At 43.3% G+C, this 27,713-nt stretch overlaps 3 protein-coding genes across 5 annotated transcripts; 1 reads left to right on the top strand and 2 right to left on the bottom strand.

Annotated features, from left to right (window-relative positions):
- Window positions 1-11,741: 11,741 nt before the first annotated feature.
- On the top strand, window positions 11,742-21,143 carry LOC101780639 (mediator of RNA polymerase II transcription subunit 34). Of its 2 annotated transcripts, none has more exons than XM_004980042.2 (22): window positions 11,742-12,017; window positions 13,167-13,233; window positions 13,403-13,478; window positions 14,162-14,373; window positions 14,695-14,841; window positions 14,921-15,136; window positions 15,495-15,599; window positions 15,681-15,785; window positions 15,933-16,055; window positions 16,755-16,843; window positions 17,796-17,832; window positions 17,921-17,954; window positions 18,513-18,565; window positions 18,638-18,715; window positions 18,796-18,861; window positions 19,510-19,576; window positions 19,656-19,709; window positions 19,818-19,925; window positions 20,078-20,157; window positions 20,267-20,345; window positions 20,417-20,661; window positions 20,762-21,143. In XM_004980042.2, the coding sequence occupies exons 3-22, from the start codon at window positions 13,412-13,414 to the stop codon at window positions 20,933-20,935; spliced, it is 2,139 nt and encodes a 712-aa protein (XP_004980099.1). In that variant the 5' UTR covers window positions 11,742-12,017; window positions 13,167-13,233; window positions 13,403-13,411; the 3' UTR covers window positions 20,936-21,143. The 2 variants fall into 2 exon arrangements, with proteins under 2 accessions (XP_004980099.1, XP_022684938.1); XM_022829203.1 differs by having other exon boundaries at window positions 19,644-19,709.
- Window positions 21,144-21,223: 80 nt separating this feature from the next.
- Window positions 21,224-22,835, bottom strand: LOC101780240 (probable pyridoxal 5'-phosphate synthase subunit PDX1.1). Its single transcript, XM_022829204.1, is given in 2 exon segments — window positions 21,224-21,894; window positions 21,897-22,835. Coding segments are annotated over 2 exon segments (969 nt in total). The 5' UTR covers window positions 22,513-22,835; the 3' UTR covers window positions 21,224-21,541.
- Window positions 22,836-23,008: 173 nt separating this feature from the next.
- On the bottom strand, window positions 23,009-25,911 carry LOC101779569 (GDSL esterase/lipase CPRD49). 2 transcript variants are annotated; one of them, XM_004980040.3, is made up of 6 exons: window positions 25,505-25,911; window positions 24,569-24,646; window positions 23,954-24,094; window positions 23,795-23,871; window positions 23,556-23,708; window positions 23,009-23,464 (listed from the first exon to the last, which is right to left on the bottom strand). In XM_004980040.3, exons 1-6 carry the CDS (start codon window positions 25,610-25,612, stop codon window positions 23,251-23,253), a joined length of 771 nt encoding a protein of 256 aa, XP_004980097.1. In that variant the 5' UTR covers window positions 25,613-25,911; the 3' UTR covers window positions 23,009-23,250. The 2 variants fall into 2 exon arrangements, with proteins under 2 accessions (XP_004980097.1, XP_004980098.1); XM_004980041.3 differs by having other exon boundaries at window positions 23,556-23,705; window positions 25,505-25,910.
- Between the last annotated feature and the right edge of the window lie 1,802 nt (window positions 25,912-27,713).

Below are 27,713 nucleotides of genomic sequence, written 5' to 3'. Positions count from 1 at the left end.
TCCCATTGGTCCAACATACAAACTCCTGCAAGGAATCCGATGGTATATTATCTTGGAACGTGGTGGAGGAGTTGGTGAGAGGTCTCGCGGATCAACCAAGTCCCTTGTAAATAAAAGAACAGAGCGAAGAAAAAGAGAAAGAGCAAGAATTCTGACGTATTCATGTTCAAAGAAGCTTAATTAACTTGATAGGGTGCATGGGGAGATGGAACGACTGTGACATGTCATGCCATTGGTCCAACATACAAATTTGTGTTGTCTTATCCTTACAAACTTCCTTTGACATTTACTTCCCTCCACTATGGAATTTCCCTAAACATGTTTCGAGAATGCGAAGCATCCCGTCGTCCGCCACCCCATCAACCGCTCTTCCAGCACTATGCCTTCCTCTTGTGCCCTAAACATGTTTCAAAGACACTACCACGGGTGATAAGCTGATTTGTCTTGGAAAGTGGTGGAGGAGTTGGTGAGAGGTCTCACGGACATGTGATGCCATTGGTCCAACATACAAACTCCTGCAAGAAATATAATCCTGCAAGAATAACATTCCTCCTAGCTTTATAACATGTTTCAAAGACACTACGACCATGTGGTAAGCTGAGTAGACAAGGATGAAACCAAGAGGTGGAACATAACAAGGAGTTTCGCTGATTTGCCTTTGAAAGTGGTGGAGGTTGACGTCAGAGAGATCTTGAGTGTGATTTAACATGGTACTTTAACCACTATATATGATAAAAGTGAGACATATATATATATATATATAATATATATATACATGACATATCATTACAATGCATCACAATTTTACAGGAGGGCTATCTTCCAAAGCTCACATGCATTTGTTGTTGTGCAGAAGATGATAAACGTAATGTGATGTGCCCTAAACATATTTCAAAGACATCCTTTTGCTACCAATTTCTTCCTTTTGCCTGTTGCTGACTGTGTGTATGATCACCATGAGAAACTTTACTTTCTTGCACACAATGAGCGACGTCCATCAGAATACAAGATAGCTCTTTAGAGGTGCATGGGGAGATCGATGGAACGGCCGTGACATGTCATTCAGTAGCCACAGAATCGAGATGTTGGCTCACAAGGATGGATATTGATAGCTTGGCTCATTGCAGAAAGAGTTTTCACCTTCCATGTGCAGTTCAGATTGGGCTTGCATGGCATTAGCTCGAAGGGCCCTGGGAGGGCTGCATAGCTGTCATCATGATGAAATACATAAGATCTATGAGAAGACACCATTGAACCATAACAAGAATAACATTCCTCCAAGCTTTGAAGCTATGTTACCTCTTTCAAGCTTGTGGTCATGCCTCTAATTGTGCCGACTAGCTATTGCCTCCCTGTCCTGTGTACTTCAAATGATCTATATTCCATGAGCTACTAGGACATTTGCCCACAATAACATGATCGAGTCACATTTTGTCCTACTCTTTCATCAACTTCCCATTGGTCGAACATATATACAAACTCCTGCAAGGAATATGATGGTATGTTATCTAAAGGGAAGACTTGTGTTATATATTATTGTTAGACCCGGATGCTCTCTCCGTCGACTGTGGCATCTGCTTCATGCAACTTGCACCACAAATCTATTCGATGGAACTTCGTTGTTTGGAGGGCTCCATAGCTTTTTGGAGGTGATGCTTGGTTATGATTTCAATGATCCTTCGTTGTTGGTGGAAGCTTCACATCCAAATACATAAGATCTATGAACTGATCTAAAAGAAGACACAATTGAGAATAACATTCCTCCTAACTTTGAAAGCTATGATAACTCTTCCAAGCGCTAATGTGAGCTAATCGTTCTCTCTATCCACCTTCAACCTCCCAGCTTTATCATCTTCAATGTTTTTTATAAGCATTTTGGCTCGAAGGGGCTGGGAGGGCTCCATAGTTGATTACTATCCTAGAAATGAAAGTAGCTCTCATCCTGGTGCAGCTTGATCCCCTGGTAAGGTGTTTGCCTTGTTGCAATGTTTTTGCAAATCATGATAATAGTAGTGTTGTTACAAGATGAGTCAAAAAGCCGTTGTGCCTTCCCGTTGGTCCCACTCTTGGTAACTAATAGGGCCACTCTATCTCTTCATTATCAGAGTGCTCATAAGTATCATTATCATCTGCAAACATCTTTATAATAAAGTATGAAGAGTTCATTAACCTAAGAAGTGTTCCTCCTAGATTTGAAGTTAGGTTACCTCTTCCAAGCTTCTGGTAATGCTCTCCTTGTGCTGACTATAGCCTCCCTGTCCTGTGTACTTCAAATGATCTATTCCATGAGCTACCAGGACCTTCCTCTTGTGCCCTAAATATGTTTCAAAGACACTACCACACGTGATAAGCTGATTTGCCTTGCAAAGAGGTGGAGGAGTTGGTGAGAGGTCTCGCCGATCAACCGAGTCCCTTGTAAACAAAAGAACAGAGATTCTCAAGCCTCAGCAATGTTCTGAGTGCTCAAGATTCCCGAGCACCACTGTGAGCTCATCGTTCTTTCTATCCACCTTCAACCTCCTAGCTATATCATCTTCAATGTTTCTGATAAGCATTTCGGATTGCTGTCACTACCAAGCGTGAAGGGCGGATGGTTTAGAATCATATGCTTTAGAATACCCTTACAAAATTTGTGTTGTCTTATCCTTACAAACTCCTCCATATGCTTGGCATCGACTTGAAGGGGCTAGGAGGGCTCCATATATATAGCTATCATCACGGCCAAATACATAAGAAAGACACCATTGAACCAACAAGAATAACATTCCTCCTAGCTTTTAATGTAATGTGTTGTGCTCTAAACATGTTTCAAGGTCACTACCATGCATGCGATAATAAGTTCATTTTGCCTTTCGAAAGTGGTGGAGGGATCAGAGTTTGTGAGGGATACGTCTTGTGTGCGATTTGACATGTTAATTTGAAATACGTTGACACGGGCCAACCTCTATCTCTTCATCATCAGAGTGCTCATAAGTATCATTATCATCTGCAAACATGTTTGCAATCATTTGTTTTGCCAGCTACTATTAGATCATTAAAATTAAAACTTCATATAGGGAAAAAGTTTAATATATTTATATATATATATATACCATCCTGTAGTAGTACACTAATTAGAGGAGGGCTATCTTCTAAATGTCACATTAATTTGTTATTGTGCAAAACAAAATAAACATAATGTGCTCTGCCCTAAATATTTTTTAAAGACTATAGTCAACCATGTGATAATATAAGCTAAGCTAATGATTTTCCTTTCTCCCTTCTTCCCCCTCCACAATCCATTTCCCTCCTATGGTGCATGGGGCACACTAGTACCGGGTTGTGTTAGCAACCGATGCTAGAGGCATCCCTTTTAGTACTAGTTTATTCCACAAACCGGTACTAGAGGGTGGGTGGCGCATTAGTGCCAGTTTTAGGCAATAACCGGTACTAATGCTCACCCTTTAGTACCGATTGGGGGCATCAATCGGTACGAAAGGGGTCATCACAGCACGCTACAGTCAGTATCCTTTTGAACCGGTACTAACGCTAACGTTAGTACCGGTTACAAATGCAACCGTTACTAAGCATAGGTATGAAAGGTCATTTTTCTTGTAGTGTGGGTGTGCACGCGGTGCGTGGGATTCGAACCGACGACCTCAAGCCTCGTGCATACATAGTACATCTGACTGAGTAGAGGATGCAATCATTTTATAGTAACTCACTGGTAGAGAATTGGCCTTTAGTCCCGTTTGGTAGGGTGCATATCTCTCGAAAATCCATCCGGGATAAACCAACCAGGACAAAAGGGGGGGTCTTTAGTCCCGGGTCTTTTAACCAGGAGTAAAGGTCCCCCTTTAGTCCCTGTTGGTGTCACCAACCGGGACTAAAGGGCCTGCCACGCCCAGCGCGGGACAGGCCCTTTAGTCCCGGTTGGTAGAAGCGACCGGGACTAAAGGGCAAAACCGGGACTAAAGGGTTGCCCTTTAGTCCCGGCTGGATTCCAACCGGGACTAAATGGCGCCTGCATGGCACTGCCTGGCGCCTGAATTTTTCATGCATGCATCACGTACGTAGTACCGCGGCCCTTTTAATTTGTTAACCTTTAGCAGTTGAGATTTTTTTAGAACGAAATCAACTAGTATTTAAACGAATGGGATTTGTAATTATACAATTACTATATATATACACAATTCTTATACACAATTCATATACACAATTCAACTAGCTTAGTACAAATCAATCATAATTAGCGCGTATTATATATACAAATAAATCAAAGTATCTGTCTACAATCTTCCCGTCGTGGTGTTGCTGATCGGAGTGTCTAATTGTCGTCCATCGTAATAAAATTCTCCTTTTGGATCTACCACCTCGTCCATTATGAATCCAATGAGACCTTCACATATTGCCACTACTCTTTCTTCCTTCAAGAGTCCTTGTTGAATATTTAACATCTATAATTTGGAAATTTGTGAATGTTACACGAACAAATACATATAAGGAGCTAGAAAATAATTAACTAGTAATAGTTTTATTTTACGTACTTTAAAGTTGTGCGGCGTCATCTTCAGTCCCTTGGGTCCCATAAAACTGTGCATGTGCTCACAGATGTAGTAGCCACATAGATTATTCTCGGGTTCCTGTCTTAAGCACTTCAGTGCAGAAAAAAATAAGTTATGAAATATTCGTGTTATACAATGTAATAAATGTGCAGACTTCATACGTACCGGGAAGTCTGTGTTCCATGTAAGTTTTTCTTTGAATGGACCTTTGTGTGTCCTTATGAATTGTTTCCATGCGCTGCGGATTAGAATAATGAATGATATAGTGTAACAGGGATAAAATTTAGGAAATAAACTTTTGCATAGAGATAAAGGTCCAGAATTATTACAAGCCTAGCATGTCTTGCACTTCTTGGTACTCCACCGGATCTTTCCTCAACGAATCGAAGATAGTGACGTGGCTTCTTTCAGGCTCAATTATAATAAGGATCCAGTGGAAGCTGCGTGCGTAAAATATTCATGCATATTAGAGCTAACTAACATGTAGAGATAAGGAAAAAGACATCGAAAGTAGACGGTATACACACACTTACTTGAAGTTGTATGGAAGTAGTATGAAATCCTTGAATGTTTGTTTGTCTAGAAAATTGTATACTTCCGCAAAGGTTTTTTCCGGCGCTAATTGTATCTATTGTTGGTTAACTATAGATGGATCCATGAAGCCTACATGTAGGTACGCCTCTCGGCGTCATGTCTGAATTAGCATCCTACATGAAATGGAAGACGAAGTTAGTACGGTGACGCACGCCAAAATTTACATGTAGAGATAAACGGATACTTACAGAACCCAAGCACTGATCAGAGAGACGTCCAGGGCATCATGATGGTACACTTCGTATATATCCTTGAAGTCTAGCCATAGCACTTTCTCCCCTTCACCGTGAAAATCTATCGGTTTTACCTTCAGGCCGATCATCTCCCTCGAGTCGGTGGATGCCATCATGTACCATTGATGGAATGCGTACATCTTTGTTGATAGCTTCCGTACCAATGAAGGCTTTACTAGAGGTTTGCCTAGCTCATAAGGCCATCTCGGCTCAGGGGACGGTGCAGTTGGCGTCTCAACTTGCCCTATGCATTCATCAAGTCCCAGACCTGTTTCTTCCATGAACTTCAATACATTTGCTAGTTGATCCAAGGGCATTGCTTTTACCCGTTGAGCATCTTTTTTTGATAAATGGCTGAGGTCGGGGACAGGACCGCTGGAAGATGACTTTCCTTTCCTTTTATCCTTTTCATCAGCCTTTACTAAAGCCCGTTCATAGTTTGATAAGAGTGGTATCCTTTTCTTGGCTCCTTCTTCCATCCTGATAAAAAAGTTTAAATCTCGCCGACTTACTGGCGGTGGCTCCATCTCCCTTGCTTTTTTTTCTTCGACTTGTTTCTTGAACCACTCACTGGCCTCTCGTTGGATTTCTGCCCACTGTTCCGCATGAGACATTGCCTCCCAGCATTCCTTACGAGTCACTTCAGGCTTCTTTGTTTTCTTCTTTCTCTGTCTTTGCTTGGGAGGTGGTGCTCGTGACTTCTTTAGTGGTGGTGCAGGTTCCTTCAAGGGGGCCGCTCTTGGTGCCGGCGACGGTGATCGGGGAGGGGTGTTGTTATTGTCATCATTGCTCCCAGCACCAGGATGTGGTGGAGATGGAGACCTTGATATAGATGGAAGGGACGGTCCTGGAGCAGGAGATGACGGTCTCGAGGTATGAGGAGAAGGTCGCTGCTGGGGATCTTCGGGGAGCGGTCTTGAGCTCTGAGGAGATGGCTCCGTGCCGGGAATAATGATGTAGCGTTTTCGCCATAGAATGATCCCATGAAGCGCATCTGCCAATGTCTTTTCCCCGTCGCCTCCCGGAAGGTCGAGTCCCCGTCGCCTCCCGGAAGGTCGAGCTCTAGACCTTCATACTGGCTATCAACTATTTGCTCTACGCGGACGCTGGCGTAGCTTGGTAAAATTTCCATGCCATGATTGCTCTGCCCCGCCATGACTGCTCTGCCCCGCCAAGGTTACTAACGCACTCCCGTACGCTACCAACGTGCCCTGAATTTTTAAATTTCATGTACGGTCTAAATAAACAGAGTACAAACGAGTTTTCCGACAAAATTGTGTTCACAAAATTGTGTTCACCAGGTCCTTTGCAAGAAAAATGAAAATTGAAACGTCAGGTACTTTGCAAGAATGCAATATAGAGACTTCAGTGACCGCACGAACGCATACCCCCCTTATTATGACGTCCACTCTCCTACTTAAGATCCTACTTGAGAAGATGGTAAAAGATGGTAAACCAACGCAAGATGGTAGACCAGCGCACCTACCAAGTGCAATGTGGGCCACTGATCTAGGCCATGGGCCTTCTTAATCGCACATTGACCACGTCCAGGTAAGTAAAGATCAACGTTGCCCCTGGGCCGCATTATATAGCCACCCCGCCCTCTCGCCCTTCCCTGAACGCCGAGGTGGGACTAATCCCTGCGCCTCTGGTGCTATGGGTCCTTGCACCTGAGACAGAGGGAGAAGCCGCAGCGACGCTCTGCCGTTGGATCCTGCCCGGACGGCTGAGGGGCTTCACGCGGCGCAGCACTGACCGAGACACCCGAGCGCAGTTAGACTGGGCCGACGAGAGAGAGCGCCAGATGGGCCAAGCCTGGTTGTTGGCCTTTGTAGCGGGAATTCTAGCGTCGATCTGAAGTTCGCTTCTTTCTCCGGGCCGATTCCTCGCACTCGAAATTTGCCATGCCACGGCTGGACTTTGTTCCATGTGGCATCTCAAACTCTCCTTTTTTATTAAAAAAAAACTCTCCTTTTCTTTTCGTTTTTTTCTCTTTTTGGAAAGAAACCAAATTCTCAACATGAATTGTGCGTGCGTTTGATGATGCGGATGAAAATACGGCAGGCTCAACAAAATTCTATATGACACGTGCAGGCCCAAAAGATGGCTTGTTCCTTCGCAGAGTGAGGCCTAGGCGTGATCTGCTGTTGCTGCTTGCTTAATCAGCTGCGTTTTAGTAGAGGTGGATAGCACTATCCCTCATCACATCGATCACTGATTAGCCGTGGCATCATCCTGGCTGCCAACTCACGATGGCAATCCAAAAAACAAATCCTGCTCGCCATACACACACTACACGACGGTAGATCTTGTTGACTTGTTCGTTTGTACTCAAATCAAGGGGATTGGAGGGGGTTGAGAAGGATTTTAACTTGTAGGGGATTTAATCCCTCTCAATCCCTTCGGTTTTATGATCAAACGAACAGGCCTGATCAGTAGTAACTAACCAGGGGTGGAGAGCTAGTAGAAAATGAAGGTGTACGGCGCGGCATTTTACAATCTTATCAGATCAGTCATGGTACAGTGATCTTCTCTCACAACAAATCAGTCGTACAAATCAGCGCAAGCAGCTTATACAAGCAGCTTATAGACCATACATACCTTGCTTTGCAGTCCACTAAGCCAGCGCGTGGTGATCTTGCTGCCGTGTAGAGCTCCATACCATATCGACGTCTAGCCGTCTATTTTTCGAAGTTAAAGGGCACAGCCCCTGTCTTAGCATTAGCAAAGACAACAAGAACAATCGGTTTACATCATTCAGGTGGGTTTCACCCGTCCAGAAAGTTTAACAGAACCCAAGTCAGAACCAAAAAACTACCCAACAACCAAACTTGTAGCAAACATACCAAAAACACACCAGCAAGCTTCTACACCTCACCCAAACTTAGCAACTTAAACCAAGATTTCCCATCATCGTCAGGACCAGCCTTGTAGTCTCCAGAGAGCTTCTTCTTAACTTCATCAGGCAAAATTTGAGATTCCCAGTCGTGAGCTTAGTTGATACATGAAGATAGATTCCCACTTGTTGGTCTTGTAGCAATAGCTTTCAGCTTGTTCAATTTCATCGACAACTCCTGTCTCATGTTTTGAGGGCATAGCATAACCCAAGACTGAAGCACAATTGTAATCCTCAGGAGTAGGCCCTTTACATCCATCCAAGGAACTCCCTGAAAGCAAATAGTGTTTCTTAGCTTCCAAAGAAATTGTGCTGGGTTATTAGTGTTGTGCTGCTGCCCTGTGGAGGCTTTGGAAGCTAGCCATGCATCTGTTTCTTGTCCACGCCATCACTCGAGTGCTCTCTGACAATAGACGCACAATTGTAGGAGTTGACAAATGACAAAAATGACTTTCAAATTTCAGCAAATGGCGTGTAAAAGGTGTAAAAGGGGCGTACCAGTCTTTCCTTAGAATCATCAATCCCTCCAAGCTACAATTGGACTACATTTAGTGAACAAATCTACCACATTTAGTCAACAAATCAATCGATATGAGAAATAAAGTTCCTCCATAATAGAGCAGGGATCCATTTCGAAAGGATAGTATAACATGGTAGATCAACTTCACATGTGAAGTAAGATGTCTATCATCGTATTAGATCCCTTGGCGCAGTCAGGTGCAGAAGTAACAAAAAGTTGTGCATACTACAACATACATATCATCTAATCAGAATAGGTGGCTTCAAAAAAAAAGATCAGTAATAACATTAGAAAGACGGATAATAAGGTTAGAGGTTTACAAAGCAAGCAAAATGATTGTCTACTAAATGATGCCTAACTCCTGTGGGAAACTAATTTGAATGAACGATAATAAACCGAATTCAGGCAAGACATGCAAAGCCAAGCCTATTATATTAACTCAGGGTTTAGTTAGTTTGTCCTCAACTAATTTGACTGAATAATAAACTGAGTTCGAGCAAGACATGCAAGCCACTTTATTTCCAGAGTACATATAAGCAGATTTCAAAAATGACATTCAAGGTAAATATAAACATAACAAAATTGATATTAAGTTCATGTAAAACTATGTAAACAGTTTCCACTTTACGCAAAACAAAAAAATTAAGCTCAACTCACCATTGAATTCTCATTGAAGTGATCCAAATTGTGTAACAAAATTAACCCAAACAATTACAGATTATTCATTGAAAAATCCAGGTCATGGAGTCGTGCTCCATAATAGTTTGAGAGTGCAAACATATATAAAAAAGAAAACAGTATCCCCTATCCATCTCTGTAACCACAAATTCGCTGGCCATCCAAAAATTTGACCTTTGAAGCAAAGGATAAGATTGCCGCACTCAACATAGATCCAATTTTACATGGAATATTTTTCACATGATCAGCATCTTGTGCAGATGTCACCCAGCCCTTTAGAAAGCTCCTCAAAATGCTGAAACAACAACATACAAGTAAAAGATGTTGAATACAATCACCTAAGGATGAAAAGCAAAGGGAAATAAGATCAAACCTTCTCAAAGTACCTTTGTTGTTGAGGTCGTAGAAGCATTGGGAAACCCAATGCTCTTGTGTTGCCCAAACATTACTTGCATCATATCAATATGGTGACTAGGCTCCACCTTCAAAGATCATTCCATCCCAAGAAATGACAACAAGCATGATTGACCATCAAGAAATGCTTGCAGAAAGTGAGGGCTCAAGGTACCCTATACATCCCCATGTGGTCACCACATATTAAAATCGAGCAAATTGACCAATCATAGCATTAGTTATTTCATGATCCACCAAAAACTACTCGTGCCATTATTTACTTATGTATTGGTTGTTATCATAAATATACCAACAAAACCATCTTCAGAGATCAACATCTAGTAGTACACAACCTTAAAAAATCATCTAGTAGTACACAAGAAAACGAAAAGTATTTAAATACTATGAGCTCCCAAAAAGAAAACAAAAACATAACACACATAACAACTCACATTTGTGGAGACTGAAAACCATCTTGCATACAGCCATTAGGGACCATCATAGGGACCTGAGCAGATCTCTAGTAGACCCAGAACAGCATGTATGTGGTATTGCGAGTCGATGAAGACAAAAATACTATGTACATGCTAATAGAAATGAAAATTTAACAGCATGTGGCAGCTTGAATATTCAACATGTATTTGCCCATGGTATTAAATCAACAAATCAAGTCTTGTATCTTAGCTATTACCAGACAGTATAGCAATATATTAGTTATACATATTAACAGGGACAATCAGTAAAGTACTTCAACATCCAAATGGATCACAATGTCACATTGAGTAGTATACTAATATGTCGCATTTTCTCCTCTGCTAGTTGTACCAAAATTAAGTTTAGGGAACTGACAGATATGTGCATACAATGCAAGAGTCAAAATCTTAAACCAATCATTCTAAGACCTTTGGTAACTTACCAATAGATGGTATGTTACAGAACTAGAGGAGTAGATAGGCAATACGTACATTGACAAACACAATTTCTGTAGACGTTTAAAAGGGGAAAAAGAACGCAAAATTTATGTCCCCGCAAGAAACAAACCGCGAACATTGACCATGATTTCAATCAGAAATGCCTAGAATTCTTTCTGATAAAAGGTTTGCAAACATGCAACAAAATTTAGCTAACACTTCTTCTTCCCATTGTTGATGTTCATGAGGCAACAAACAAAGTTACATCAACTAACCATGGCAGTATTCACTAGACATACATCTGAAATAAGGATCTGGCTAGTATCCTACAAACGTGTAATGTGGATTAGTATTCACACAACAAATGGAGCGGAGTGGGGAAGGACCATACCGAGTAGGCCTTGATGATCTTGGAGCCCTCGATGGCGTCAACCGTAGGCGGGTCGTTGTACTTGGTGCCTGCGCATCAGGCTGATGCTGACGGAGATGGCCGAGGACCAATGTGACTGCAAGTCGGCAACACGGGGGTGCCGTGCCGCTGCCCCTTGTCTTGGTGGGCATGGCGTAGCTCTGATGCTTGATGTTGGCCATGGACGAGGAGCAGTAGGCCGCGGCGACAACAGTTCTTGGATCGGAGGGGGAATGACAGGAGAATTGCATTTCAAGAGGCTGGAGAAGACGGCGGGGCGACGGTTCGGAAGATGAAGTGGGGGGCGGCATGAGAAACCGAAGAAGGCAGGGACGGACGGAGCTCGCAATCAGTTGAAGGAACGCGAGTACGCGACGATCCCTCTCCCACAGGAGGCGCGTCAGTTCTCGGTGGTCGGGGAGAGGCGCGTCGGTTCCCAGGAGAATGGCTTCTGTTTCATGCGACGCATTGTGGTTGAGCTGGGCCATTTTTGCGTTTGGGCCCACGAAGCAGCCCGGCCCAAGACGGCGGCTTCTTCCTCGCGACGCCGCCGTCTTCATCCTTTCCTCGCGACGCTTCCTCGTGCTCGCACCCAAGGCTGGTGGCGGCGGCGGCGGGCAGCGTCGCACGAAGCTCTGGTCCGTGAAGACTCGGCTCCTGTAGGGCGGGCGGCGGAAGACGCTGGGGCGCCGGAGCTGGGGGCGTGGGAAGGCAGGACGCTGGTCCAAAGGGCAGTGCCCAAGACCAAGTGGCGGCGAGCAGGCGTTGGTGGTTGGGTTCTCGACTGGGGCTGTGGGGAATGCCTGGAAATTTTAACAATTAGAAACTTCTGCCTTAAGGTATTTCTCTTTGCTACCTGTTCCTCTTTGCAATTAGAATTTTTTTCCCGTCCAGACTGCTGAATTAGTTTGAGTTGGACAATGCGTACCCAAATTAACTTTTGATGGTTTGATTGTATATACGTAAGTAGAAGAGAAGACTTATGGTGTCATCTCCAGTCTCAACTTTTCAGGAAAGGAAGACCTGCAAATATGTTAGTAGATTTGGTAGGATACTTTTTCTAATATTCATGCCAAGTCAATATTGGATCAGTTAGGTATTATCCGCACCTGTTAAACTACCTCATGAATATTGTGCCTTGGCACCCAAATCATACCTGAACGCTGATGGCGCTGATACTATGCTTCATCGCCGTTTAAGTGTTGGCAGATGGTACCCTTGATAGCACTTCTAGAGGTCAGGTCATTGTGCGTCTCAAAAGAAAAGGGGGGATCACGATACTTCTGGCACATGCTCACAGCTGGGAGGCAGTAGTAGCAAGAGGGCACATGCTCACAGCTTCTTGTTGGTGGTTAGGAATCTGGGAAACAAGGGAAAGCTCAAACTGTTTGTGTCTTCGATGTATTTGTGCCCAATTATTGGTTAAAATTGACATGATCCATGGAAGTTATGCTAATGTAGATTTTAAAATATGTGTTCTTATCAATGGCAAAAACATGCAGCTTTCTCTAACCAACCGGAGGATATAATTGTATTAGTTAATGTTTGGTCTCACATGTACTCCGTGTTCTATGTATACCCCTCTTCATCTACAACTATAATGATTGGGTTGTTTCCTAGCCTTTAGTAATTTCTGACATCCTAGTTTCATCTCTTCAATTGCCTCTATTTAATTTTCCTTGCTATCAAATACAAAATTACAAAGTACATATGGTCATAAGAAAAAAAATACGAAAAACTACACAGTAATATCTATAGTAGAGTGAGCACTACAGAACATTATAGAAAACTTGTAAAATTCACATATTAGGAGATTCTGCTGGTCTGGACACGTGCCGTGCATAGGATGAGGCTTGGGATTCAAATGGGAAGAATGCTGGTTCTTATGCTACACTGATGTTTGCTTTCTTTCTTTCTTTTTTTGTTTCAAACTGTGTGGCAATCCTTAATACTAATGGTCACTTTGTTTGGGTTTTTATGGGGTACAGCCATACCCTCAGGCCTTGGTACACCTATATTGTAGGGCTGTAAAGCTGTTATCTTTCTACTAAATTGGTAAGTATACATGGGCATATCATATCGACTACTTATTCTCTTAACCACTTAATTGTTCAACTATAGGCGTGGTTGCTTTTAAAATCCGAGTGTTAGTTTGTTTTTGAAAATTAAAACTGAATATTCTTCTGTATTCAATTATGTTTTGTTTTGCACGGCATGTGTGCAGAACTGAGATATGGAGGACGAAGAAAATATTGAGGATGAACTGTTTCTTGTGGGGTCACAACTCCAGGACATTCAAGGTATGATCACACTAGACACTTCCCAGTTGATAGACAATTAGACATGAATTATTAATACATGCATCCTTTTCCCTGACTATTCGTCTGTATCAGCTACTTACTGAATTGTTAATACGTGTTTAAGTTTTAATGATAATGGACATGAAAGTTCATTCACTTTTATCTCCCTTTTCTTTGGTCCTGAAGTCAATAAACACTCTTATCTCCCTTTGTCTCCTTGATTGCTGGAGACTCCCAGGCTTCTGAGTACTGTTGTTGTTGTTTTTTTTAAAAAAAATCTTGATCACATGGGGAGACTCCTCCCCCTGGGCTAAGGTGCCATGCTTCAAACCCAGGTCCAGAGAGGAGTTTCAACGACTCCTGGAGTTCAATGCTCTAACCGGTCCACACACGAGAAGCTTGGCAGTAGTATTGTAGGGTTAGTTATTGTGTTCATAACAGGTTTTCTCAATTATTGTTGCATTACCCATTATTCTTAGGGCCCTTCATCTGCTTCTTGATGTATGGAGAAGCAATTTTGATCTCTCTCAGCAATCAGTGTTAACAACCAGAAGGTTTCATTTAGCGTCACACTAACAGGAGACATGTTTTCTGAATTAGTCCTTTTGAGTGCTATACTGAGTTTTTTGTGGACAAGGAGTGCCGCTGCGTTAATTTTCACAGTTGAAACTAATGCTTTCCAGGACAAATTAGAACATTACTTGATCGCCAAGAGGAGTTGTATGAGCGACAGTCACAGTTAAAGGCTTTGCTGGAAGTATCTAAGAAATCAAGAAACAATTCAACTAAAGTTACTCTGGAAGATTGGTCTGGGAGCTTCCCATGGGATTCTCAGGCTGATGATACCAGATTCAATGTATTTGGCATCACCTCCTACCGATCAAATCAACGAGAAGTAAGTTTACAACAGAAATAATCTGTTTCTTTTTTAAAAAATCCTTCTTGGGCACACCTAGTTATAACCTGAAAGAAATGCGCAAGTTTCTGTTTCATTTTGACTCCAAGTGGGATTTCTAAAACCATTTCATTATTGAGGAATAGATGTTCGAAGTGTTTTGGTTCTTTCTGATGGTTTTTGGATTACCATTCCTCTGATATCCCTATTGTTTTTATATCCTTTTTGTTTAGTGTTGATCCTAATTTTACACCCATAGGCTATGTTATATTGTATAATTTCATCTTATTTTCCGCTCTCTAACGCATATTGTGCTTACAGATAATTAACGCAGTCATGAGTCGAAAAGATGTTCTGGTCATAATGGCTGCTGGTGGAGGGAAGAGCCTGTGTTACCAACTCCCAGCTGTACTTCATAATGGAATTGCATTGGTTGTCAGCCCTTTACTTTCTCTTATCCAGGACCAGGTTGTTAACCTGTAAACATCTTTTTTTTCCTTGCCCTATACATGCACATGCTAATTCTTAAAAAGTTGTACTGTTCTAGGTCATGGGACTGGCAGCTTTAGGTATAGCAGCATACATGCTGACTTCAACTACCAACAAGGAAGTTGAGAAGTTCATCTATAGGGCACTTGATAAAGGTGAAGGAGAATTGAAGATATTATATGTGACACCAGAAAAGATATCGAAAAGTAAAAGGTTCATGTCTAAGCTTGAGAAATGCCATAATGCTGGACGTCTTTCTGTCATTGCAGTAGATGTGAGTGATGATAATACTTTTTTTGAAAACTATGAGTGATGATAATACTTGTTTCTATTTGTGCCTAATGCCTGAAATTTTTACACTACACTAATATCGTTTCTCTCAATAAATGCTCTTTCTGTTGTTCTTATGCAAGTTATAAATTCCTAAATATTATGCCAAGGAATGACCATTGGCAATTATTCTCTTCACTGTCCACATATTTTGAGTTGTTTATATTCTGTATACAGTTGTTTCCATTATGAGATAACTTAAATAATTTGTCAGTGGATGAACATATCTTGTGTTCTTTTCAAGCTCTATGTAATCTATCTGGAATTACCATTGTCATTTGCACGTGATGGTTGTCATGCAGGAGGCACACTGCTGTAGTCAATGGGGCCACGATTTTCGTCCAGACTACAAGAATCTTGGCATTTTAAAGATCCAATTTCCTAGTGTTCCTATGATAGCTCTAACAGTGAGTAACACACAAGTGCAAATAACAATCAAGTTTAGAAAAAAGCTATTTTTGTGTGAACTTGCCTGCATTCCATTACAGGCAACTGCAACAAGTAAAGTTCAAACAGATTTGATAGAGATGCTTCATATCCCAAGGTGTGTCAAGTTTGTTAGCACAGTTAACAGGCCCAACCTTTTTTATAAGGTATGCCTTTTATCAGTCTGCAAGTGTTGATATTTTCTTTTCCTATTCTTTATCAAATTCTGAGAAAGTAAAATGCAAAAGGATGCAACGAGGATAAAGCGGATTTAACTATCCTTGTTATATTTATAGAACTTGTTTACCTTGTAGGTACATGAAAAATCACCGGTTGGAAAGGTTGTCATTGATGAGATCGCAGATTTTATAAGTGAATCATACCCAAATAATGAATCTGGAATTGTATATTGCTTTTCAAGGAGGGAATGCGAACAGGTAGGCAGAACAATCATGAATCACTCTGTTTCTTTTATTCGCTGACATGGACTTAACCATTCTAATAACTGCACTGCTGCTTCCCCATTGTGATTAAACTGAGCATAGTTGATCCAATGCTTCAAATATCAATATTCTTTTTTGGAGTTCCATGGAGAAACACCCCTGTCCGTATGCATTGCAACAGGACCAAGTCCAGTGTCTCTTACAGCATCGATGGGTGTTGACACACCACAAAACATGTTCAGGAGCTCGTAAGCATCCAGGAATACATCCAAAATCGAAGTTCATACAGAATCAAAAGCTTTTTTGCATCTCTAGTTGCTACACCAAAACCTGGCATCACTTCTTTTGTTCTCCCGCTGATCAGGAGGGTAGTTCTCTCCCCACACCCCTCTTCTGTTGCTGTCTCGTGGTCATCAGATTGGGATCAATATTTTGTAAAGTTCTTTTAGGAGACACATGTAATTCAATCAATATATCTTTTAAGTACGAAAGATGTAAATACATTTCAAACACTGAAGCAAAAAAGAATTGTACAATCTGAATTTATCACAGCATTAAAATATATATTTCTTTGTTTCTTGTGTCAGCAAGTTTCTTTGTTTACTATATTTGAACGTTCCCCTCTCCCCCTCAAACTACTAGGGCACTATCCACTAACCCTTTGTTAAATTTTTGTGCTTTGTTGACAAAAAGGTTGCAAAAGAATTGTGCGATAGGGGTATTTCGGCTGAGCATTATCATGCGGATATGGATATTGTTGCTCGTGAGAAAATTCACATGCGGTATGTGCAGAATTTCTGTTTATTCTCTTTTGTTTGTTTCGCTATGCTTAATTTTTTTTTCTTTGGTTCCATACATGTTTTGCCAACATATATTTTTAGAACAGAAGCATGATTGATCAAGTAGGTTGAATTCTCAAATACAGCAATTGCCCCTTTGCCATGGTGGATGCCCCTAGTGTAACATAGTGTTTAAAAACTGGGTGCCTAGGGGCAGCAGCGATTTCTGTACTATGGCCGCATTATTGGCCCTGATGGTCAAGCTGCCCACGCAGTGTTGGGCAGTTCTCAATGGTGCTGTGCAATCCTCAGTGGGAGGCGAGGCAGTGGACAGAGATGGGGGGTGGCTACTACATACTCCCTCTGTCCCAAAAATAAAGTCATCCTAGAAAATCTCAGACAAATTAACAAAGATGTAAAATGACCTTATTTGCCCCTATTTATTAGCCATATTGGGTGCTAATTGGTTCTTGCATGCACATGCACATACCAAATAAGGAATAATGACTTGTTTTGTGGGGCAAATTTTGAATTCAAGAGTAGAGGAAGTGATGAAGAATGCAGTGGAAGAAAGGAGGGTGGCAGTTGCCAAATGGAATGCAATGTAGTGTGTTGTTTCCATTTAAATGGCATATACTTTGGCTGAATGGGCCAAAAGGTTAGGCCCTACTTAGGTTAAGGAAACATGAGTCTTTTTCATAACCCTTCCCTCTTCAAGTCTTCATCTTTCTTCCGCGGGACACCACCATTTCATTTCAGTGGTAGCAAGTAATCTATGGTATATGACTTTGGGGTTTAGAATATATCTTAACCAAATATTAGAAAGTATGACTGTGCCGAATCTAAAAATATCATATAAAGATAGGGAGTACTATCATGAGAGCTTTGTACTACTTTTTGGTAATTCACTGCCTTGATGTGGTATTGATATAGTCCACATTTTTCTTTTCAACAGTTGGAGCAAAGGGAAATCACAAGTTATCGTTGGAACAGTGTGTGCCCCTTACACCCCTGCTCTCCCTCCCTCCCTCTTCTAAATCTCTCTGTCTAACAAGTTTGTGCGTGTTTATTGGACTGTAGGTGGCATTTGGAATGGGAATCAACAAACCAGATGGTGTGTTTGCTCTTTGGAGTTTGATCCAAATGGCTTGATGTACTTCCATACGTATTTAATAAAGTTATTATATAGTGTAAACAACACCAGCAGGAGTCTGAAAACAGATTAAAATTTGCATGTTATTGGTCATATGACTTGTGTGCTGGACTTGCAAAACAAATTGAGAAATCAGAAATGGGATCAAGGACAAAATGAATTGGCCTGTATATTTCCCGAAATCATCTTGTTTTTGGTCGGCAAACTGATGAGCATTGTCTTGTCCCTGAAATAGTTCCGTGCTGACAAAATATTAAGCCTTCTCCCTGAAATAGCGGTAAACACTATTTTGTAGGTTTCTGTTATAATTTAGTTGAGAAATGTTAAGCCATTCCATATTAAATGTGCTCGTACTAGGATATTTGAATATGGGGTCATTATGTGAAAACATGGATTATCAAGTCAAGCATTTCCCAGGAACTTGGGTGACATCTAATTTCGGCCATCGATCGAATTACAGTTTTGGTATTTGCTATTGCTTTGTTCCCAATACATTATCTAAGAAATATTTTTTTCTAGTTCGATTTGTGATTCATCATAGCCTTAGCAAGTCTATGGAGACATACTACCAGGTATGTTAATATCATTTTTTTTTTTGTCACCCAACCAAGGGGTCCCTTTCTAATAAAGCTATCTGACTTCAGGAGAGTGGTCGGGCAGGGCGAGATGGATTACCTTCAGAATGTGTTTTGTATTATCGGCCTGGCGATGTTCCAAGGCAGGCAAGACTAAAATTTCTTGCTTTTCTCTCTGTAGAAGTTCTTGTTATCATCACTATATGTGCCATGTTTTCGATGAACAGAGTTCAATGGTCTTCTACGAAAATTGTGGCCTTCAAAATCTATATGACATTGTACGATACTGTCAGGTAAATTCCCACATTCCTCAGAGATACTACGGCAATCTTTAGAGTGCTAGTGAATTAGTATAAGGTCATCTTCTATTTGATTTTCTTTGTCAAGTCCTTCCTACATGAAACTTCATTTATTTTAGTCTCTTTGCTACAAACAACTGTGTAATCAAGCCTTTCTGCCAACCACATACCACAACAATACCAACAGGACTACCTATCTGTATAATGCATTACAGCACTACTGGTGGTCACAGCCACTGCATATCCAGCTCTAAATTGTACCTTTTTTGCCTTAATGAAATGACATGCAGCTCTCCTGTATTGTTTGAGATAAAAAAATACAATGGCAATTTAAATTTATTCCCTGCTCTAAAAATGTGTGTTATATTCTATCTCAGAAAGTGGACCAAATGATGTCAAATACTCCCTCCGTCCCCAATTATAAGTCGTTTTGGGTTTTTTAGAGTTTAGGGTTTTTACTATGCATCTAGATATAATATGCATAACAAAACCTTTGAATCTAAAAAAGCCAAAACGACTTATAATTTGGGACAGAGGGAGTAGCAGGACTTCTAGCACATTTTGCATTTGAGAAACAAAGGAATAAATTGTCACTGTAGTGTTTTTGTTTTCAGTATAATCTGATTGCAGTTTTTCTCCCAGTCTAAGAGGAGTTGTCGACGCGGTGCCATCTTTCGACATTTTGGAGAGGTTCTGCAGGACTGCAATGGTATTTTCTTGTTACTTTATATTTATCAGGATCAGGATCTAAACATTTGGATCATTGATATTTACAGAATTCTTCGCAGGAATGTGCGACAATTGTGCTTCTAGTATCGAGCTCAAGGAGATAGATGCCACCCGTATGATGACTCTGCATCAGTCTCGAAATTACAATTAATGATCATAATTTGAAGTTCTTCATTTATTTTCTGTTCATATTCCCATGTTAATTTCTATTACTTGTTCAGACCATACCAAAGTTGTAGTTTCAGTTCTACATGACCTGCAACTTAATGGACAAAGAGCTACACTGTTGCAGTTGGTGGATAAGTTCAAGGCTAAGTGGAAAGGTTTAGGTATACCTCCTGAAACAAATCTTTTATGATGCCATAAGCTGTTACTCATAGGTATTATGTCATCAGTCATCATCCAGAGGTCTGTTCACTGTTCTAATGTAAGTCGCATATCATCTAGCAATTTTACATTACAGTTGATCATGTTGAAGCAGGTCGTTCCAATCAAGATGTTGATCTTAAAAGAGAAGAAATTGAGCAGTTGATAGTCCAGCTTATACTCGACCATGTTTTGGTATGTGTGCCCTGCAAGCAGCGCAAGCGAATTCATTACTAGTGTATATATTCTAGTTCAACCACCTTGTGCAATGACCGCTAAGGTCGGATCCTTTCTTGCACTTCAGAAAGAAGAATTTCAGCATACAGCATATTCAACCAACGCGTATGTTACCTTAGGACCACTGTGGAAGCCAGCCTTGCAAGGTAATATACTGGATTGTACATTCACATGTAAAATACTACAGCCAAGTGCTGATGGGCTCCATGCTACACAGGGAACAGACCAGTGAAGCTTGAGATTGCTGCTGTCCAGAGTTGTCAAGATAAAGGAGGTGGTGGTAGATCATCCAGAGGTGCAAAGCGCAGCCGGATGAGTGATCTGGAAGCTAAACTTGATGAACTGCGCAGGGAGCTGTCATCATCGTCCAGTAACGGGGGCATAAGCATTTTTCCCCATGCAGTTCTCTCCTCTGAGCAGATTTCGCTCCTGAGCTGCCAGAAGCCAACCACAGAGGCGGAGGTGAGGTGTTTGATACTTATCTCCTTGTGTTTGCAATTGCAAGTGAATGAAGTAATGTAATGTAACATGGTGCACATTTCTGTCTGATAACCCCAAGCAGCTAGAGCAGGTCATAGGGAAGGTGAAGACGGAGAAGTACGGCAGCAGGATCATTGAGCTGATGCGATCCCATGTCAAGGATGCAGGAACAGGAAATGCAGTTGATGCTAACAAGAGGCACAAGAACAAGAAGGATAAGGATGTTGTCTGTGTAGAGAGTAGCGACGAAGAATAGCTAGCAATGGTCTTGTCTCTAGTCTCTTGGAGGTTCTTGTTTCCTGCCACTGTACCATACACATAATGCAGACAGAGTGGGATAGACAAGGTTTTCTTCTGAGGAACATACAGTGGGATAACCTGAATAGCTTGCCTCTAACAAACATTATCAGTGGAAATGGAACAAAGCTGTGAATCATTAATTAAATTTACTTGCTTATTACTTACTGGGCAACAAGACCAGAGGACAAACATAACAGTGATTTCCTTTCATCAAAGCAGTAATCCCGAACAAAACACATAACGATAGATGATAGCAGCAATGTCTTTTCGTCCTTTTTTTTCATCAGAAAATGCATAGCAATGCGGATTCAGTTCTTTGTTCCCGAAACAGAAGAGACATGACATTGGATATTTGGATGATTGCAATTGCAAGCAAGGCAAACAAACAAGACATACTACTCAAAAAAAGACATACTACTCAGAAAGGAAGGGAATGGAAGAGTTTTTTTTTTATTCGAGTTTTCTTTGGTTTCTTATAGAGTCGATGGGCTCCCTGACGATGCAGATGGAGGAGCCTCATCGCCGCCCGCCTGCCTGACTGCCTGCTGCCTGAGTCGGAGCGCTACTCGGAGCGCGCGGCGTAGCGCTCGACCTTTGGGTCGGAGAGGTTGATCCCGACCATGGCCTCCCCGAGGCCTGAGCTGACGTCGGCGAGGATCTCCGGGTCGCTGTAGTGCGTCACGGCCTGCACGATGGCTCGCGCCCGCCGCGCCGGGTCGCCGCTCTTGAAGATGCCGGAGCCGACGAAGACGCCGTCGCATCCGAGCTGCATCATGAGCGCGGCGTCGGCGGGGGTGGCGACACCCCCCGCGGCGAACTGGACGACGGGGAGGCGGCCCAGCTGCTTGGTCTGCATGACGAGGTCGTAGGGGGCGGCGATGCGCTTGGCGTAGGCGAAGACCTCGTCGTCGTCATGTTGCGCAGCGCGCGGACGTCCCCCATGACGGAGCGGATGTGGCGCACGGCCTCGACGACGTTGCCGGTGCCGGCCTCCCCCTTGGTGCGGATCATGGCGGCGCCCTCGCGGACGCGGCGCAGCGCCTCCCCGAGGTCGCGGCAGCCGCAGACGAAGGGGACGCGGAAGTTGTGCTTGTTGATGTGGTGCGCGTCGTCGGCGGGCGTGAGCACCTCGCTCTCGTCCACGTAGTCGACGCCGATGGCCTCGAGGATCTGGGCCTCGACGAAGTGGCCGATGCGCGCCTTGGCCATGACGGGGATGGTGACGGCGCGCTTGATGTCGCGGATGAGTCCCGGGTCGGACATGCGCGCCACCCCTCCCTGCGCGCGGATGTCGGCGGGGACTCGCTCAAGGGCCATGACGGCGCAGGCCCCGGCCTCCTCGGCGATGCGCGCCTGCTCCGGCGTGACGACGTCCATGATGACGCCGCCGCGCAGCATCTGCGCCAGGCCGACCTTGACGGAGAAGGTGGCGGCGGCGGCGGGGGACTTGGAGGAGGCGTCCATGACCTTGACCTTGTTGTTGCCGCTGCCGCCGCCGTAGAGGGCCACGACGCCGGTGCCGTCGGAAGCCATTGATGGGGGGATTGGGGTGGGGGGGGATTGGGGGTGCTGGCGGCTCTGGGAGTCTGTCTGGGGGTCTAGGAGAAGGAAGAAGAAGATGTGTGGCGGCTGTGTGGTGGGGGTGGGTGCTGCGTGCGTGCCCTGCCCAGGAGGAGAAATGGGCCGCGCTATCTATCCCAAGCCCAGGAGGAGAAATGCTGCCAGCCACTTACTTGTTAACGGGCTGGCTGGCTGTCGGCTGTCGCTGCTGCCTTCCTTTTAATTAAAAAAAAAATCCGAGACCGAGAGTCGAGAGAGACAGACAGGTGGGCCTCCCACCATGGATGGCATACCCTGCCTGCTGAGGTGAGTGAGTGGAGCTGGTAAGGATAATCGAAAGACGACCGACGTGGCCAGCACGCTAGTAATAATTCTCATCTTCTGATTCCTCCACCACCACCCAACAGAAAAGAAAAAAAAATAAAGGAAAAAGGCGCTACCTGCATCTGCAAAGCGTGCCTGCCACAAATCATCAAGAACAATGCATCATCATGACAAACCATTCATTCATATGGAATACATATATAATTCTGCACCACCAATATATCTAATAAATATATAACTGATCGGGATATGAAAAAGGATGATGGCTGAGTTGCACATCCATGACCAGGATTAGAGATGGCATGCATTATTCTGGAGCGAGCAAGCCATGGATATGATGATCCCGGCCGCCATGGAGTCAAAAGCCACCATTATTCAGTGAGTCAGTCAGTCCCATGGTATCCGCCTGTGGATGGTCCACTCCGACGGGTTCACCGTGGCGTCGCCGCTGGAGGAGACGAGGTCGTAGGGCGAGTCCTCGGCGAACTCCGTCGGCATCGCCTTCCAATGCAGGCACGGATCCCAGTCTGCCTCCTTGAGCACCTTCAGGATCTCTTCCACCACGATATTGCTACCCTCTTCAGACAGATGCAGGCCATCGCTGCGATCGAAACAGGATTGCAGAATTTCACGAGTTGGAATAATTCAGCAGATCGATCGAGTGGTAGCAGCAACAAGAACAAGCCACTCACGTAAAGCACGCAGTCATCCAGTCCTCCCTTGTCTGCATGGCATGCCAGAGGTCAACCACCTTCAGGTTCATCTCTTTGCACAGAGCCACACAGGCGTCCGAGTAGAGACGGCAGGTTTCATTGGTTCGCACGATCTCGCTCAGTATGGTGCTGCTGAATGGATATGATCGATCTCACCAATGCCTTTGTACTATGTATGTAGATTGCAACAAACATGTATGGATATGATCGCAACAAACCTGGTTGATCTACGAAGCATCTCCTCATTCAGAGGTGGACAGCTCAGGAAAATAACACGGGTCTTCTCGGATAAGCTCTGGGCACAAAAATCATAAGCGCATTGGTACGTATTCGCTCGAGGGAAATAAACAAGGTGCACAGGTCGACACATTTTTTACCTTCAGGTGCTCTGCAATCTTTCTCATGTTGTCTATGTACTCGTCTACTGGCACGTGAGGCCCCAGACCAGACGAGTGAGCAGCAATCGAGTCATTTCCACCAAAGTAAACTATGACCAAGGACGGCTGCACTGGTGAATCCTATGACCCATGGAGGGTACAAAGTAAGTGAAAAATTAGCCTGCTGATTTTGAACCTCATCAACAAATTAATTGCATCCATGAAATCGTAGGTAAGAATATGTTCATTGGGCCGGGAAAGAATAACTATTCCTCTATTTCAAGGAGCATCCATTTTAGTATGATCAATTAATGAATAGGCCCTAGTAATCAGCAATTTAACATAGTACAGGTCCGCACCTTCTGAGGAAAAGAATAGATAACTTCTTTACATTCGAAAGCTACTAGGCATGCTTTCTTTCTCTAGCCTTAAAATTTTGTGGACGTATGGTATTTGCATAAGTTCAAACAATACAAGAGTCATAATGGAGAAAAACGAGAAACAGAATCGAGATCACGAGATGTGATATAAGACAAGTCCATGTATTGAATTCAATTCTCTTACCACTTCATCTGATCTTAAGGAGGCCATGAGGTTTGCAGAAAAGGAGCATACCTTAGGGAACACTTTGTCCATGACTTGAAGGGCCCGCCTTGTGTTCCAGCCAATATATCCTCTAAGCAAGATATCAGCCTGAATGAATGGCAGCCAGACACAAGCATTAGTGAAGTAACAATATTGCCAGGTGGTTTCATGCGCCAACAAATTGACCCAAAAGCTTAATCTGAACTACAATGTCATTGATCGGCATCACATGCATCTTTAATGTTTCTCTAATGTCAAGTCATGTCACAGAAAAACACACACGCAGAGGACACCCCGTTATGATAGCAGATATTAAAGTTCCATGAGCCAACCAGTTAACAAACTGAAGAAAAAAACAGTGTAATATGTTCCCAGCACATTCATACATGTAATTTAGCGCAGACAGCAAGTAATTTAGCGCAGTAAACTGTGTTTCAAATGTGTATGTTTCCCCCCAAACTGTATTTAGCGCCTTGGGGTGTTTAGTCATTCCTATATATATCCAGCTCAAAGTCCTATACATGAGAACTATCTGTAAAAAAAATCATAGCAAGCTTTCTCCACGAAAGGGGAAAGAAAAAAGAAGAGAGAAACAATCAAGACATTGCAAGATAGGAGTGTAGCTGATTAAATACTAATGGAGACATGAAAATCGTGTCGTCGATGATTCTGAGAAATTGTATTCTGTTGTTCAGCTAGCGTTACTCCGTGGCCTTTTTCTGATTGTCACCTCACCTAAAAAGTAAAAACAGAGAGCGAAACTCATTCTGGTGGCCGTATTTAATTATATTAAAGACGCCTTTTAATCATGCTAGAAGAATGATTTGGTCCTTAAAACCCCGGAAGAGTAGCATGGATGGGACATTTCTTTCTTTGACGACGATTGCTAGCTGTTGGATCAATTCCATCATCCTTTTACTGAGTGACGAGGCCAATCGAGCTTGAAATCAGCAAATCATGGCGTACCTTGCGGGCGTAGATGTCGGCGAGCGCGGCGCCCCATCCGCCGTTGCTGAAGCTGTACTGCACGATGGAGGAGCCGAAGAGCACGATGAGCGGCCGACGTCCGAGCATCCTCCGGTCCGACGCCTTGGCTTAGCTTGCTTGGTCTTCCTCCACCTCCTCCGCCGCCGTCGGGAAGGCTCTCGATTTGCTCTGATCGAATTGAAGAAGAAAGTAGCTGGAGCTGGATGGAGAGGTGCAGTACTGCTGTCTACCGCCCACCAGCTACTCCATTCGCTTACTTTATTGCGGCCGTCGGAGCAGAAGCACTCGATCCTGATGGGTGGATGGATGGCCTTGCAGGTTGCAGCCTCCTAGGAAACCACCACAGGCACAGATCGAGCAGTCCAACACCGGCACCGCTGGCACTGGTACAGCAGCAGCCACCCCCACTAGTGCTGCTGCGAATTTATTCCCCTGCCAACGCCCTCATTACTCCACACCACAGAACAAGGAAAACGTACGTAGTACAAGACGTCAAAGCCCTGCCACTGTGGCCCCGCATCCGCCTCAATTTCTTTTTCTTATTCAAAATCTGACCTGCTATAAAAGCAGTGACATGATGTAGGGTGCCACTACGCAAATATGAAATAGATAGAGTTTTCGATTCTTAAATATGAAATAGAGTTTATGATAATTCACGGGCACTCACATGCTCGATAAAATTATTATCGTGCTTAGAATAACGTATGGTCGAGAATTTCAAGTAACACTTGGTCAAAAATGATGCTTTTCGGAACAATAATGTTTTTTCGACACGGCATGCTTTCCAAAACAATAGTAGACGGGAATATGTCGACTGCTAAAATTGGCACGGTCAGATAACACGTTCCGACTAGGTTGCCAAACCTCGCCTGATCGATTTGGTGACTTTGTCGAAATGCAAAATGGCTTCACCATTGTTTAACTCTAGTCAAAACGGTTTGTTCTTTAGCGAATTTGTGTTCTTGTCCTTATTTTGAAGTGTAATTGTGATTTTTCCCTTATTATTCAACTTTACTATCTTGTCATCACAAGTTAATACGATTTCCCCTCTAATCAACGGTCAAAACATGAGAAATACGCAAAGACTAACGGCAAAATTACAATAACTCGTGAATAGTTGAGGTAAAATCACAAAGTTAGAAAAATAAAGATATTTTTTTCCCAATCCCTCCCCTCGCAAACCTAATCGGCTCCCTGCACGTTACAGCGGTTGGAACCTGAGCCTCCAAAGCCACACCAAAGTGGCCCTATATACGAAGGTCAAGCAACACGTTACACATTACCAATAGGGCGGCTGATAAATTACAAGGATGGAGTCGGTGTGCTGAAATTTGTAGGTGGTTGGATCGTAACCGCCGTCGCATCAATCGCTGGTCAATCTGTCGCGTGCTTCGTCCCGGCAGCATATGTATAAAGATCCTTGCAGGAATTGCATGCTTTGCTAGACCCTGCATCGTCGGAGACGAGGACGAAAAAGGAGGAGCAAATAAAGCTCCATTTCTCACCTGGCTCCAAATAATCGGCCAATACAACCACTCCACTCATGGGTGCTTCTGCTTTTTCATCGCCATGCATTCAAGTCCAAACGTATGAGTAGTTGCATGCAGCTGCTTCACCATCATCACCTACTCTGCTCATCTACTGTCTGTGCAGTGCTTGCCCCCGTGTTTTTAATTCACTCGCGCCTGTTTGGTTCGTCAAATCAAACACCCTGCGTCTATTCCATTGCACTGATGATGATCTGTCTCACTCTCTGACTTCTTTCCTTGTCTAATTTTATGACAGATTTTTCCTTAATATATAGGGATTGGACTGATTCCTTCTCAATACCTGCAAAATTGGTCTGAATGAAAATTGGTTGTATTCTATCTCGGCCTAATCCATCTAAATAATGAGCTAGCAGCGTGCGGTCCGACGAACAACCCACAATGAGATCATCTTCCTAGTGGCGCTCGCCTCATGCCACCATCGTTCTTCATCTTTGACGGCACTCCCACCACCCACCGCCACCTCCTCCGATCTCCCCCATGCCCCCCCCCCCCCCCTCCTCTAATCGCTCCAGCGCTACCTTTATCCACCATCTCCAACAGCTCCTGACTCGCCATCACCAACCGCTACCACCCTAACCCAACTATGCTGGGAAGCTCACCATCACCGAGAAACCTATATAACTTCCATAAGTTTTTTT

The sequence above is a fragment of the Setaria italica genome, chromosome VIII (genome assembly GCF_000263155.2).
Source record: "Setaria italica strain Yugu1 chromosome VIII, Setaria_italica_v2.0, whole genome shotgun sequence".
Lineage (NCBI taxonomy): Eukaryota > Viridiplantae > Streptophyta > Magnoliopsida > Poales > Poaceae > Setaria > Setaria italica.
This window is presented reverse-complemented; position numbering and strand designations above follow the sequence as displayed.